General features: G+C 41.6%; 1 protein-coding gene across 1 annotated transcript in view; it reads left to right on the top strand.

Annotated features, from left to right (window-relative positions):
• The first annotated feature begins 2,556 nt into the window (after positions 1-2,556).
• The window catches only part of NUDT7 (nudix hydrolase 7), a 16,607-nt gene continuing 4,501 nt past the window's right edge, over positions 2,557-14,662 (top strand). The window contains exons 1-2 of the mRNA XM_015409965.1: positions 2,557-2,599; positions 8,834-8,987. Of these exons, the coding sequence (XP_015265451.1) occupies positions 2,562-2,599; positions 8,834-8,987 (192 nt within the window). The 5' untranslated portion in view covers positions 2,557-2,561. The remainder of the gene's footprint in view (positions 2,600-8,833; positions 8,988-14,662) is intronic.

The raw sequence follows: 14,662 nt of genomic DNA, 5'->3' as shown, positions 1-14,662 counted from the left end.
ATTTGTTGGATTGTGCAGATTAAAATGACATTGTTGCAGTGGCAACTGCCCCTGCAGTGTTGGCTTTATTTTCTCACACAGCTCTTTTTCTTTGTGGTTTTTTTTAAATTACTCCTCCCTTGAGCTTGGGTTTCCTGGGGGGGGGGTGGCTCCACCTCCTGCAGAAACTGTTTTATGATGTCAAAAATGCCTAAAGACTCAAAAAGGTTGGGGACTTCTGTCCAAGGCAGTTTTGGAGTGGAAGTGAGGTAATAAATTGGATCATAATACTGAGAAGACAGAAGTGCTACTACTGACAATTTAAAGGGTTTGTATATATAAGGAACTCATTAATGATAAAAAGGTGCTGTGGAACTGATTACTGACAAAAAACAGCACTGTTGAAGCATGGACTCATCATTCATAGAAACAATAAATGAGAGAGGTGATTTGCAAACCCTATCGCCTCAGATTGCAGATTTCATTGTTAAATGTAACTTGAGGAAAATCTTTGCACATATAAAAATAGGTTATCATAAAAGTTGGACTAGAATGGTTCATGGTGGGGGGTACTGGATCCTATAGCTACAGGATTCTGACATATAGGGCACAATCCAGTAAAAGTTAAGTATTTTTAAACCCCCCTGATCTTAATCTTTGCCCTCCATCCTTTTTTTAATGGAAACCATATTTAAAATGTTCTACGCTCTAAAATAAATAGGAGAGATTTAGGCTTGTCCTTTACTGCCTTGTTTTGGTTTTTTGATGAAAGTCATACATGTTTTCCACTGCACTCTGAAATTCAATTAAGCAAGCAGCAAATAAGCAAAGTCCATTTGATCACATGCATGACACTATCCCTCTGTTGGTGGGGAATATACATGTGTAGTCACTATGCTGTATGAATGAAACTAAGGTTAAAGTTTGTTTGACCATGACAGTGGGATGAAGAGCTAAAAGGAGATTAAGTGACAGGAATCATGGTTAAAATCTGAGAATCTTGTCTGGTATTTTGGTCCTCACTGTGGTTTATGGGGTAGGTGGGATTGGAGTGTGTAGTTCTCAGGCACTACTGAATTAACAAAAGAAAAAGAAAACCTAATGGGGAAACAGTCAGAGGAAGAGAAATGCACAGATTTATTTTCACTCCCCATCTTGCTTGCAAACAAAGTAACATCCCAGGATACCCTGAGACATTACCAGGAAATAGTGGATTGTTTTAATAGACAAGGACGGTAGCCAGAAATGTTGGATTTTGCATCCCTGGCTAGCCTAAAACACTCAGATATATGGAATATATATAAGTGAATCAGAGAAATGCCAGATTTGAATACATAAAACTTCTAATCCTCATTGAAACAACCATGGGAAACTGTAGATATATGTTCTTTACAGTGTGTCACCCTTTGAAAGACCCAGGAACTGACTTTGAAGCTCCTTACAGTATGGTAAGCTCTGCCTCCTATCACCCCCAACAGAAAGCCTGCTTTCTCCAGAATCCCGCAGTCACACCATCTTTCTGATCAGAAAACACTGCACATTGATTGTGCACCCTGTGAACAGGTGGTTTCATAAGGTAACCTTGCTTGTCTGTAGTAGAACAGTTAGATTCAAGTCCAGTAGCACCTTAGATACCGACGTGATTTTCGGGGTATAAGCTTCCCAGAGAAAGCTCCCTGTGAAGAAGTACTTTCTTTTGTCTGACCTGAGCCCGGTTCACATGAGTAACCCTGCGATCTGATCATGGGGAAAACCCACACACCATCCCTAACCGTGTGAGCACCTCTGTCGTGTTTCTCTTGACCGTTAATCTGATGATTTACTTATTAGTATCACTGCGTTCGATAGCGCTGACTCCGAGTCCCAGGCAAGGGTGCAGCGAACAGCCGCAGCCGTCATTCTCCTTTTAAAAACGACATGCACAAAAACACCTTTGCTCTTTCCCGACAAGTGTTCTTTTTTATGATGCAGACTAGAAAAAAGTTCGCGTCTGTGCAAAGAAAGCAAACACTTCTTAAAGCTAATATTTTTAGTTACTCTTAATGAATATAGAGCCCTGGCTTTCTCTTCGGGACCAAAATCTCTCCCGCTCTCATTCGTATTTATTTAGATGTAAATTTATAACAAATCGAAACTCTCCTTCCTATCCATTTATCTGCGCTTCTTCCTGCAACAACCCTCCGCTTTACAACAATCGTGTAAACTACTCTTTCCACGCAACGAACCGCATTTACGGGAGAGAAAGCGATAAAAAGTGCGCCAGGTCATTGGCGCTAAGGAAACCTGCTATCAGCTCTCAGCCAATAAACACCACGCCCATCCCATATTTCCCTCCTCCACCTCCTCCGTCCTCCTTTGCATCCCACTCGTTCGTCTGCGTCTGCCTTTCAACATTATCCAATGAGAACACACGTAACATCGGCAAAACTCCGACTCCGCCCATTCTCCGAAGAGAACATGTAGGATAGGAAGAAAGAGCTGCCAATCATAAACAAATGACCAATGGGGGTCGCAAGAAAGGGAGGTGTGCAAGAAAGTGGGGGTGCTGGTAATATAGGCTTCTGTGCCTTTCCCCCCTCAAAATGGCGGCTGCGCTGGACCCTCAAAGCGAGCAAAAAAGGTACCGTAGATGGAATGTCCCGCCCCTTTAAGGATAGTGATTGACATGTCTCCCCACCTCTCCTCTTTGAGGAGGAAAGAGGAGGGACGCTGTAGGAGGCTCGTACTTTAACAGAAAGGCTGCCTGTGGGAGAATTAGAACACTTTCGTTTAATATAGGTAGTCTTTATATTTGGGGACCCGCCTTCTTAAAAAAGAAAAATCGCCTAAATGTGGCTTGTTGGATATGGCGTTCTTCAGTGCTCAGCTCTTTCTAAATAATTTATTTCAAATTGGAGTTCTAAGCGCGCTTATCGAGAACTCAGTAACCATCACATTTAGTGGATTTTTAAGGCAGCATTTAGACTGCAGCCCTAAAAAATACTTTCCTGGGAGTAAGCCCATAAGACTTGTTTCTGAGTAGACTCCCTTAGTTTCATAATTCTAGAAAGGTGGTAGCCACGTGAGCCTGAGATAATAAATAAATAAACAAACAGGATTCTTGTGACACCTTGACAAAAATGCATTTAAAGAAGTGGCATCTAATCCACAAAGCCTTTTGTTACCATATAATTTTGCACGTGTGTGTGTGTGTTTATTATCGCTAGTCAGAATGCATTTAATGCATCACAAGAAGTGAGCTCTAGTTTACAAAAATATATATACTGGAATAAAGATTGTACCACAACGCCTGTTTGTTTTTCTTGCAGCAGTCTAATGTGTTTACCCTTCTGAACTGTAATTTTTTTCTAAATAGGGGCTGTTAAATTCCCTGTTTTAATTAATAACTGTCACTGCTTTATGTTTTATTTTATAAGATGCGTTAGGCAGATTGCTTGGAGAAGTAGCATAATTTTTTATAACTAGAAATTAGAGCCTTGTGGCACATAAGGGACTCTGAGATACCACAGGACTCCTATTTGTTTCAAACTCTTGAAATGTCTGGTTGAGTTTATGGTACAATTACTTCAACTACAATACAATCAGCAACATCTGAGTGAACATTCTTAAGCTTTTGCATTAATCAGCAAATAAACCTCATTAAACTCAATGTGACTTAAGTGTCTACGTTTTACTAACCAACCCTGCATTCAGTTCAACAGGATTTACTTTTGCATAAGCTTATTTAGGTTTGCTCTCTGTTAGGCCATGTTTATTAAGAAGTCAGACCCATTTAAAGTCTAACAAATGTCTGCAAAAGGCTGCAGTCTGAATAAGCATGTTTAGCTATGCAGCTGTGATCCTCTGCACACTTATTGGAGAGTAAGTCCTAATGAGTCCATTGAGACTTAATGGTACTTGTTTAGAATTGCAATGTAAATGATGCTTTTTAGAAAACCAGTCCTGTAGAAGTCAGTTGAGTGTACCTTTGGGTAAGTTCATTGAGGTTCATTGAGGTTTCATGTCTGTGATCCTGTGCCCATTTCATAGGCCTTCTATTGAGTGCAATGGAACTACTCCTGTTTGTACACACGTTTTTGGGTTGGGCTACGAATCTGAAAAACTTAAAGCTGTTTTAGTGGTCCATGGATGTTTTCTCACTCCTGTTCCTGTAACACTGCTGCAAGATGGAAATTTAGAATAAAACACACAACCAGTTATTATACGCCATATAGGGTTCCCAAGTACTTACTGTGATTCGGCAGGGGCTGGACCATTCCTCCCTGTAACGCACCATGACGTCGCCAGGAAGTGACACTGGGCGACGCTCTGGCAATGGGACTGGAAACTCGATGGTACCATTGAGTTTCCAGCCCCATTGCCAGAGCGTCGCCCGGCGTCACTTCCTGGCGACAGCATGGTGCGGCGTGTCTGTTGTCCCTGCAGGAATGATCCTGCAGGGACGCCTGTGTCCCCTGCTGAATCACGGTAAGTACTTGGGAAGCCTGATGCCATAGGGTTGCCAGGTTCCCTCAGGCCAGCGGCAGTGAATGGAGGGATATGGTTGCCAGATCCAGGCTGGGAAACTCCTAGAGATTTGGGGATGGAGCCTGGAGAGGACAGGGTCCTTTGCGGGGTACAATGCCAGAGCTTTGCGGGGTACAGTGCCAGAGAGTCCACCCTCCAAAGCTTCCATTTTCTCCGGGGGAACTAATCTTTGTAGTCTGGAGGTGAGCTGCCCTCCCTCTCATGATATGGCATCCCTAATAGGCCACCTTTCTCAAGTCAGACTGAAAAAAAGCTGGAAATCCCACAGGAGAAAGAGACCAATTTATCAATATGAATTTGATAAATCTCAAGTAGGGTTGCTGACTCCAGTTGGGGCCTGGAGATCTCCTGGAGGTACAAGTAATCCCAAGATTTTAAACATCAATTCCCCTAGAGAAAATAGCTGCTTTGGAGTGTGGAATCTATGGCATTATGCCCTGGCGAGGTTACTTCCCTCCTCAAACCATGGCCTCTCTAGGCTGTACTCCCAAATCTCCAGGAATTTCCCAAACTGGAACTGGCAACCCTGCCTGCCCCCAGGAATAATTTAGATTGTATGACTAATAACTTTGTTCCAAAACAAGCAACTAACCCTCTAATTGCTGCTATTATTGCCAATTCAGCAATTTAAAATAAATTAATAAATGGGTTAATCCACAAGCAACTTATTTTTTTATTCCCCCCCCCCCCAACTGATGAAGAACTGGTTGACAGATGCTGGGATTTCTAACATAAGCATAAATTAATATGCCTCCTCCACTTGTTGGATTCTCACAAAATTAGCAGGGGAAACAGTCCCTATTGTTTCACCTGTTTATTTTCTGCTTGCCCAGCAGCTCATAAAAGCTGTGGAAATAAAACAGGTCACCTACCCACTATACCTCAAATATGTTATAAGCAATATATGCAAAAGCATTTCCACAAATATTCTGAGTAAACAGTGTTTTTATTGTAATTTAACTTGCACAGCACTTTAAAGCCAGAATTCCATTCAGTTTGGTACCACTTTCCAGTAACCATACTTAAAACAGGGCAGTAAACAGCACAAAGCAGTGGAAAATCTTTTCTTTGTCTTCCTGAGACACTTGTAAATTTCGCTGCTTTATTTCCTTGTTTGCAGATGGGCAGCTGATAACGGTGGCCAACTTGTTTTATCCCCTTTTTTGTTCTGTGTCTTTAACAGCACTTCGATCTGCCGAGATTAGCAGGTGATGATGCTCATTTTGGAAACTGGCTGTTGATTCTCACCCATTACTGGGGTTAAACCAGTTTAGAGTAATTTGAGAGATTAGCATCAACTACAGCTAATGACAATGGTCACTGTGCTTATCTTGTATACTTTTGAACTTTGCATAGGAATGTCAGCAGCCTGAATAGCCCTCAGCTTGTCAGAGTTCAGAAGCTAAGGAAGGCTGGCCATGGTTAATACTTAAATGGAAGACCACCTGGGAAGAAAAGAGGAAAGCAAAGGCAAACCTCCTCTGCTCACCTTTTGCCTTGCAAACCCCTTGAGGGGTCTCCATAAGTCGGTTGTGACTTGATGGCACTTACTTATTATAACGAATATCACAGTGTGTGTCTCAGGTGGAGTTCAAAGGCCACATAGTGCATTTTCCCTTGTATATCCATGTACGTGTGTGTATACTTAATGTATATTCTGACTGAGGAGTCACTTAATGCATATTGCCCTGACTTGGATGACTCTGGCTAGCTCAGTCTTATAAGATCTCAGAAGTCAAGCTAAGCAGGGTCAAGAAAGTCCAGGGTCACTACTCAGAGGCAGACAATGGCAAACCACCTCTGAATGTCTCCTGCCTTGAAAACCCTGCAGGGTTGCCATATGTCAGCTGCAACTTGGCAGTGCTTTCACTACCACCTAACAAAAACTTCTACTACAATCAATCCATTAACCTTTAAGGTACTGCAAGACTGTCTTTTGTGATATCTGCAGTAGGCTAACACTGCTTTCCCCCTTACCTGTAATTATTGATTTATACATACCTAACTGCTATTACAGTTATAGGTAAGGCTGTGCTTCCCGCCCTTCTGTCAGAAACTGACTAGTCGAGGGTTCCCCAATGAACCCCAGGAAAAGGTGTTTAAGTTGGGGGGGGGGTGTCAAGTTTTGATCAAGAAAAATGTTTATTTGTATAGCCAAAAGCCCATTAAACTCTTTTGGTTGATTCTTCATCTTCGTTGTCCTTCTTCTTCTTCTTTTTCTTCTTCTTCTCCTCCTCCTCCTCCGTGTTATACGTTGACACGGTAAGGAATTATTACACATAGCTTCCGGTCTGGCTCCCGCGAAAGGCAGATGCATCCTCGGGTCGCTCCCGAGGGCGCCTTGCCCGCCCGCGGTGGAGGAGGGAATCCGCGCAAGCGGAGACCCGAACGAGCCCCTCAGATGAGAGGAGCTCGGATCCGGGGCGCTTTAGGGCGTTCCAGGGGGGAGTCTCTCTTTCGGTCGAACGTTCCCCCCCCCCCTTCAGCGGAAAATGAGGAGGTTAATCCTCTATAAGCGAGAAAGAAAAAAAAAGAAAAGAGGGGGGGGAATGGACTGAGCGAATAGTGATGTTTTCCTTTGATGTACTTGAAAATAAGCAAGAGGTTTTGTTTCCCTGGAGCGCATTTTAAAAACTTTACTAAAAATAAAAAAACAAGATGTCGGAGCTGGGTAAAGACAAGCGGAGGAGAAGGGAGGGACTTCCGTCTGGGCGTTTGTGTCAACGTGAGTGCCGGCCGTTTAATATTTGGACTGTGTATAGCTATGAATCCAACGGGGATTGTGAAGGAAAAGAAAAGTTTGAATTGTGACAGCGAAAAAGTGCCTCATGAGCGCTTATAAAAGTCAACAATTGAAGAGGAGAATCCAGCGAAGAGATTGGGAGCGATAAAAGCGAAATTGAAATTAATACCATTCTCAAAGCTGGAGATCTCCGGGCATGGCATGAAAGGAAGACGACTTATAGGACAGGAACTGAAAGAGTTAACAGCGACCCGAAGGAGGAGGGGAAGAAGCCGGAGGGAGAGAAAAAACAGAGGAAGCCCCTCCCGTCACTGAGAGTGGAAAAGTAACCAGCACGTAAAAGAAGCGGTTTTGAATGTGCCCTGAAGAAACTTTTTAACAGAAATTCAAAGGAACATTACTAACATACTAATACAGAAAGTAACTGGAATGGAAAAAAGATGTTTGACAACACGCAGAAGAAGCCTTTGATGATTGGACATTACTAACAGTTTAATCTAACAGTTAATAGATCACTCAGCTTTTTCTTCGTCCCACTATATACCTTCCCTATTTTTCTTTTTAAGCGAAACTCCTCCCCTTTTTAGGGGAGTTAATAAAATCTTTATACAAAAAAAAGAAGGAATTATTACACATATACGTAACACAAGACTTGTTAGGCTTATATGCTAGTTCCTCCATATACAAAAATACTACAGAACTGGGATCCTAGCTGTTGATCATAGAATATTTCACTGGCATTCCTTTCAGCGCTGGAGTGAATCTAGTTATTCTCATATCCTCCAGCTGTCCCTGTTTATGAGGAACCATCCTGATTTTTTCTGACACTTATCCCTGGTAAATTTCTGTACTATCACCCCCCACCCCCCATGGCTAGCTTGTTGTTATAGATTCAGTCCCATTTTCTCAAGTCTGATAAATTTGTAAATTGATTTTTTAGGAAGAGAATATTGCTTCTTTGTTTTTAAATTAGTGGAGATCAGGCTTTGACAGTAAATGATTTCAGGAAGGTAGAGCAAACCCTTCAGCAATGAATAATGGAAGCTTTCATAGTGATGTGTTATACAATTGTTGCTCCTTTCCTTTGTGAAATGTTCTGTCTTAACTGAATCAGAGCAAAATTACAACTTCTTATCTATATGTCCTTTGGTGAGGCTACAGAAAATGCTTTGTTATTAAACTGCACTATTATGTGTAATTTAGGAATTGCTGTAAGGTATAAGAAACAAATACACCATACTGGTTATAACCATTCTGTTTTTGTCTTTTTCCCCCCTGATTGCTTTTTGTACAAGCTCAGTTCGTACACGCATATAGGCCTAACAAGTCTTTGTTATTACATTGCCATCGAGGTTTGTGATAAGGTTCAAGTATTATAGCTTTATTTGCCTTCAGGAGAAGATTGTAGGCCTGTGTAGACATATCTGTGTACAATATTTCTCTCTGTGAGAAAATGAACAGATTTGTTTGTAAGCTTAAGTTTCATATTCATTTTATGCAAATTGACCATAGCCCTAGAGTGAAAATTCTGTGTTTTATGAAATGTTCTTTTTTCTCTTTTTTTCTTTTCTTTGCTTATTCTAGAATGAGTTTGAAAGAAAAAGCTAAGCAGCAATTAAGGAAATTTGATGTTGGAGACAGATTTTCTCATTTACCATTAGCAAAAGCCTCTGTTCTTGTGCCGCTGATGGTTAGAGATGGGAAGCTGTGTGTACTTTTCACTGTCAGATCAATGAAGGTATGTAAATTCAAAGGCCAAAACTAGCTTAATGGCTTCTAAGGTTATTCAGAAAAAAACACTTGTGCCTGGTAGAAATGTATAAGAGATTAAACCCAAGATGAAAGGAAGCATAGGGAAATTGTATTGGTGTACAAGAAAATATTCATTATATGAACTTGTGTTCCATATTGGTATACCCCTGGATAGTTTTAGGGGTAATTCATCCATTATTCTAATGAGGAAAAATGGGGCTGGTTTCAAATCATGAGGCTGAGTCCAAAGGTGCTCTCGAATTTTAAAGAGTGGATGAAGAATCCCCTTCATGAGTCAAAAATCACCTTCTATGCAAGGTACCCTTGGATCCAGCCCACTGTTATCTAAGTCCATTTGCTCTGAGTCCCTCCTGTATCAGACTTCTAACCAGGTATTGGAGGCTGGAAAGCTTTACTCCTTAACTAAAAAAAAAAAATACATCCACTGACCTAACTTGTTCCTGGACTGTGGTTTCTGTTGTCATTTGTTTCTATAAAACAACAATATCTTGCTCACTTTGGCTTAATTTGGTTAAATAAATTTATTCTTGGTTATACCTTTCTGCATTTCATATTCAGTAGTATTTCTAAGAAATAACCTGAAAACAAACTAATACTGTTTGCTCTTTCTTTGTATGCCAACAGTTATTCAAAGTGATGTGACTGTCGCAACCAGTCATCTAAGAAGTAAATTTTTTTAGGGGAATTATATGAGCCTGATGGTAAAAGTTGTGTTTATAAAATATTTTTCTTCTAATTTTGCCTGGAAGCATGGGCTTGCACACCTGTCCAAAACTCGAAATTGCTGTGCCCAGGGGCTTCCCAATGGCTAGACTGGAGCAATAGCACTTGTTTGCTTGTGACACTTGCATTTGCTCCATTCCACACAAGCATGTTGGAAAGGAGAGCATTAAAGACAGAGGATGGGCAGTGAAGAGGAGAAGCCAGAACTTGTTTCCTACAAACATAATTCCTTGTTCATGCTATGTGTGACTTGAGTATGTGGCGTGGGCGCCAGGGCTCTTTTTGTAGAAAAAGCCCAGCAGGAACTCATTAGCATAACAGGCCACACCCAACAGCAGAAACTCATTAGCATATTAGGCTACACCCCTGACAGCACAGCTCATTAGCACATTAGGCCGCACCCCCATGTTACCAGAAGTGTGGTTATCCAGCCACACCCACCTTTTGCTTGTTATTCTGTTTACCTTGTTTGTTGTTAAAACCCAGGGCTTTTTTGTAGCTGGAACTCCTTTGCATGTTAGGCCACACACCCCTAATGTAGCCAATCCTAATGAGTTTCTGCTGTTGGGTGTGGCCTATTATGCTAATGAGTTCCTTCTGGGTGTGGCCAACTTGGGAGCCAGCCGGAACTCTGTTCCTGTGTGTTCCTGCCCAAAAATAGCCCTGGGCGTGGCTCATTTGCCTGAGTTACTTGCTCTCCATGCAAACCGTTGTTCTGCTTGTTTTCCAGTTGTAATCTAAATCAATCAGTCCTCTTCAGCTCATGGGCCATACCCTCAGGTAGATCACAAAGCCATTCATGCTGGGTCATCGATCCACTCTTTCTTATTTTTTAAGCTGCTTTTTGGGAAAGACATGAATGTTGCTCATGTATTGAGAACAAGTGCTCGGTGCATCCTGCTTCTTTTTGTGCACACACTGAGAGGAGAAGTAAGGCAGTAAAAGTAGACTAGTGTTACAGAGGATTCGTGCATGACTCTGACCCTTGGATTATTCATAACTGGATTTAGTTAAAAGGGTGTTAATTCTCTTTAGGAATGTGCTATTTAGTCTGTTCCCCATTATCCTGGCCTTGACACTGGTAAAGTCAAAACTCTGGCTCCTGCCTTGTGTGACTAAGATGTCACATGCTTGCTGTCCCGTGGATCCTGGGTATGGAAATCTTTTTTTTCCCCCACAGAAAATTGATGTTAATTTCTAATTGGTTGTTTTGCACCGTAATGGAGAATAAAACGTAATCTTATGGCCTCTTATGGAATGTTCCACTGACATTTTTAGGAGTGTAGTGAAAGACAACACATTTTCCTTTGGACGTCTTCAGTTGCGGAATCTTTTTTCAAGTAATATATAATTTGCCTGTTTATTTTGAGCCAAAATCTTTGTGTTTATTAAATATTTTCATATATTGCTGTCATATGTATTTGAGGGTATGGAAATCTTGAAAGCCACCGGTAGAGTGTACTTTTCATCTGTGTGCATAATATTGCATGGTATACAAGAACATATACAAAACATTGTGCTAAAATTATATACAAGGTATTATGTTTCTAAGTACAGTTACACAATTATACAATTATACTGAATGTCAAAGGTTGTGTAACACAATTAATAACATTTGTAAGATTATTCAACAAGCATTCATTTTTGTCCTGTATACTATCACCATTATGAAAGGAAACATAATCATATGTAGTATACAAAGATTCAAATGTTAACTTCAAAAGAAGTAGAACTGCTACCCATGGCTACCTGTGCCTTATTTTGAAGTTAACATTTCTTTGTATACTCTATGAGACTGAGTATGTTTCCTCACATAATGGTGATAGTATAAATGACAAAAATGCAAATAAAATGCAAGTCTGTGGTCAGGCAGGCAAAAAGGGAATATGAGGAGCATATAGCAAAAAACATAAAAACCAACAATAAAACTTTCTTCAAATACATTAGAAGCAGGAAACCAGCTAGGGAGGCAGTGGGGCCCTTGGATGACCAAGGGGTAAAAGGAATACTGAAGGATGATAGGGAAATGGCTGAGAAGCTAAATGCATTTTTTTCCTCTGTCTTCACTGTGGAAGATGAGAGGTGCTTGCCCACTCCAGAACCGCTGATTTCAGGAAGGGTGTTGAAAGACCTGAGTCAGATTGAGGTGACGAGAGAGGAGGTCCTAAAACTGATAGACAACTTAAAAACTGATAAATCACCAGGCCCAGAGGGCATACATCCGAGAGTTCTGAAAGAACTCAAATGTGAACTTGTGGCTCTTCTTACAAAAATATGTAATCTTTCCTTAAAATCTGCCTCCATTCCTGAGGACTGGAAGGTAGCTAATGTCACTCCCATCTTTAAAAAGGGTTCCAGAGGAGATCCGGGAAATTACAGGCCAGTCAGTCTGACTTCGATACCGGGTAAATTGGTGGAAACCATTATTAAGGAAAGAATTAGTAGGCACATAGATGAACAAAACCTATTGAGGCAGACTCAGCATGGGTTCTGTAAGGGAAGATCTTGTCTCACTAACCTGTTAGTGTTCTTTGAGGGGGTGAACAAACATGTGGACAAGGGGGATCCAATAGATATTATTTACCTTGACTTCCAGAAAGCTTTTGATAAAGTTCCTCATCAAAGGCTCCTAAGCAAGCTCAAAAATCATGGGATAAAAGGACAAGTCCTTTTATGGATCAAAAACTGGCTAATTAATAGAAAACAGAGAGTGAGTATAAATGGGCAGTTCTCCCAGTGGAGGGGGGTAAGCAGTGGGGTACCACAGGGATCAGTACTTGGTCCACTGCTTTTTAACTTGTTCATTAATGATTTGGAGTTGGGAGTAAGCAGTGAAGTGGCTAAATTTGCGGATGATACAAAGTTGTTCAGGGTGGTGAAAACCAGTGAGGATTGTGAGGCACTCCAAAGGGATCTGTCAAAGATGGGCAAGTGGGCGTCAACATGGCAAATGGGGTTCAATGTGGCCAAGTGCAAGGTGATGCACATTGGAGCCAAAAATCCTAAATATAAATACACATTGATGGGGTCTGAACTGGCAGAGACTGATCAAGAGAGAGATCTTGGAGTTGTAGTAGATAACTCACTGAAAATGTCGAGACAGTGTGTGACTGCAATAAAGAAGGCCAATGCTATGCTGGGGATTATTAGGAAGGGTATTGAAAACAGATCAGCCAATATCATAATGCCCCTATATAAATCAATGGTGCAACCTCATTTGGAATACTGTGTGCAGTTCTGGTCACCACACCTTAAAAAGAATATTATAGCTTTGGAAAAAGTGCAGGAAAGGGCAACTCAAATGATAAAAGGGTGGGAACACTTTCTCTATGAGGAAAGGTTAAACCACTTAGGGCTCTTTAGCTTGGAGAAACGACGACTGAGGGGTGACATGATTGAGGTTTATAAGATTATGCATGGGAAAGAGCTCATAGAGAAAGAGGTACTTTTCTCCCTTTCTCACAATACAAGAACTCGTGGGCACTCCATGAAATTGCTGAGCGGTTGGGTTAGAACGGATAAAAGGAAGTACTTCTTCATCCAAAGAGTGATTAACACTTGGAATTCACTGCCACAGGAAGTGGTGGCGGCTACAAGCATGGACGGCTTCAAAAGGGAATTAGATAAGCATATGGAGCATAGGTCCATCAGTGGCTATTAGCCACAAGTTATAGATAGGGACTCTGGGGCAAGTGATGCTCTGTCTTCTTGGTGCTTGGGGGGGTCAACAGTGGGAGGGCTTCTAATGTCCTGGACCACTGGTGGACCTCCTGATGGCACTGGTATTTCTGGCCACTGTGTGATACAGAGTGTTGGGCTGGATGGGCCTTTGGCCTGATCCAATATTGGCGTCTCTTATGTTCTTAATACTTGTTGAATAATTTTGCAAATGTTATTAATTTTGTTATACAATCTTTGACATTCTATATAATTTTGTAACTGTACTTACAAACATAATACATTGTATATAATTTTAGCACGATGTTTTATATATGATCTTGTAGACTGTACACTGTGTTCCCTGTTGTTGTTTGGTTTAATATTGCATGGTTGCAGGGGACTTGTAAGCGTGTGTCATAACTGTACAGCTTAGATGAACAGAGCGTTTTCTGTAGGCTTCATTATAGGATACTAACCTTCCTGCTCTAGTGCCAAAATATTTCATTTCAGGAATTTGAAACCCTAAAGTTTGCAAGAAGCTATGGAAATGTCTCCATTTTATGTGTATAACTCCCTATTTCTCACACCTTGCAAAGCTTCATAAAGTATCCTACATGGATATCAATCTTCACATAGCAAAATCTAGACATGGTGTGATCTTTGATGCTCCACCTTCTCAGTTGCTTTGGCAATGAGAGACAATATTATTAAGATAGTTTACCAGTGGCACTTCTTGGCTAACACACTACCTAAAATAGAGTAGTTGCTGGTTCTGTGGCAAGGATAATACTACCTTCTTCTACATGTGATAGAACTGTAATCAAGCTAGCTACTGCTGGAAAAATGGTCATAGATATAATTTTATGTGAGGCTGAAATTCCCTTTAATCTTGAGCCAGTGTTATCTCTCCTTTATTATAAAGGAGTTTTGGGTGCCAGAATTCTAAAATGCGCCCCGTTAGTGTATGGGCGGAAAATATGCCACTCAGAAGAGCTGCCTCCAATGATTGGCTCCCTCAGCCAACCTGCCCTGCCATTGGCTGGGTGGCTGGGAGGGGAGGGAGCCAGTCATCGGAGCCAGCGTCTTCTGAGCGGCCATCTTCCCCACATAGACTAAGGGCCGCTTTCAGCCCAGCGGCGAACGGAGCCGATAGGCTCCGCCCGCCGGCTTCCCCCCCTCCAGCCCCCATCCTGCCTGGCGAACGGGCCCTGCACGGCCCGTCCGCCGCCTCCCTCCCCTCCAGCCCCCATCCTGGCC

Source organism: Gekko japonicus, unplaced genomic scaffold (genome assembly GCF_001447785.1).
Source record: "Gekko japonicus isolate JY-2015 unplaced genomic scaffold, Gekko_japonicus_V1.1 scaffold95, whole genome shotgun sequence".
Classification (NCBI taxonomy): domain Eukaryota; kingdom Metazoa; phylum Chordata; class Lepidosauria; order Squamata; family Gekkonidae; genus Gekko; species Gekko japonicus.
The sequence above is the reverse complement of the archived record's forward strand: the minus strand, read 5'-3'. Positions and strand labels throughout refer to the sequence as shown.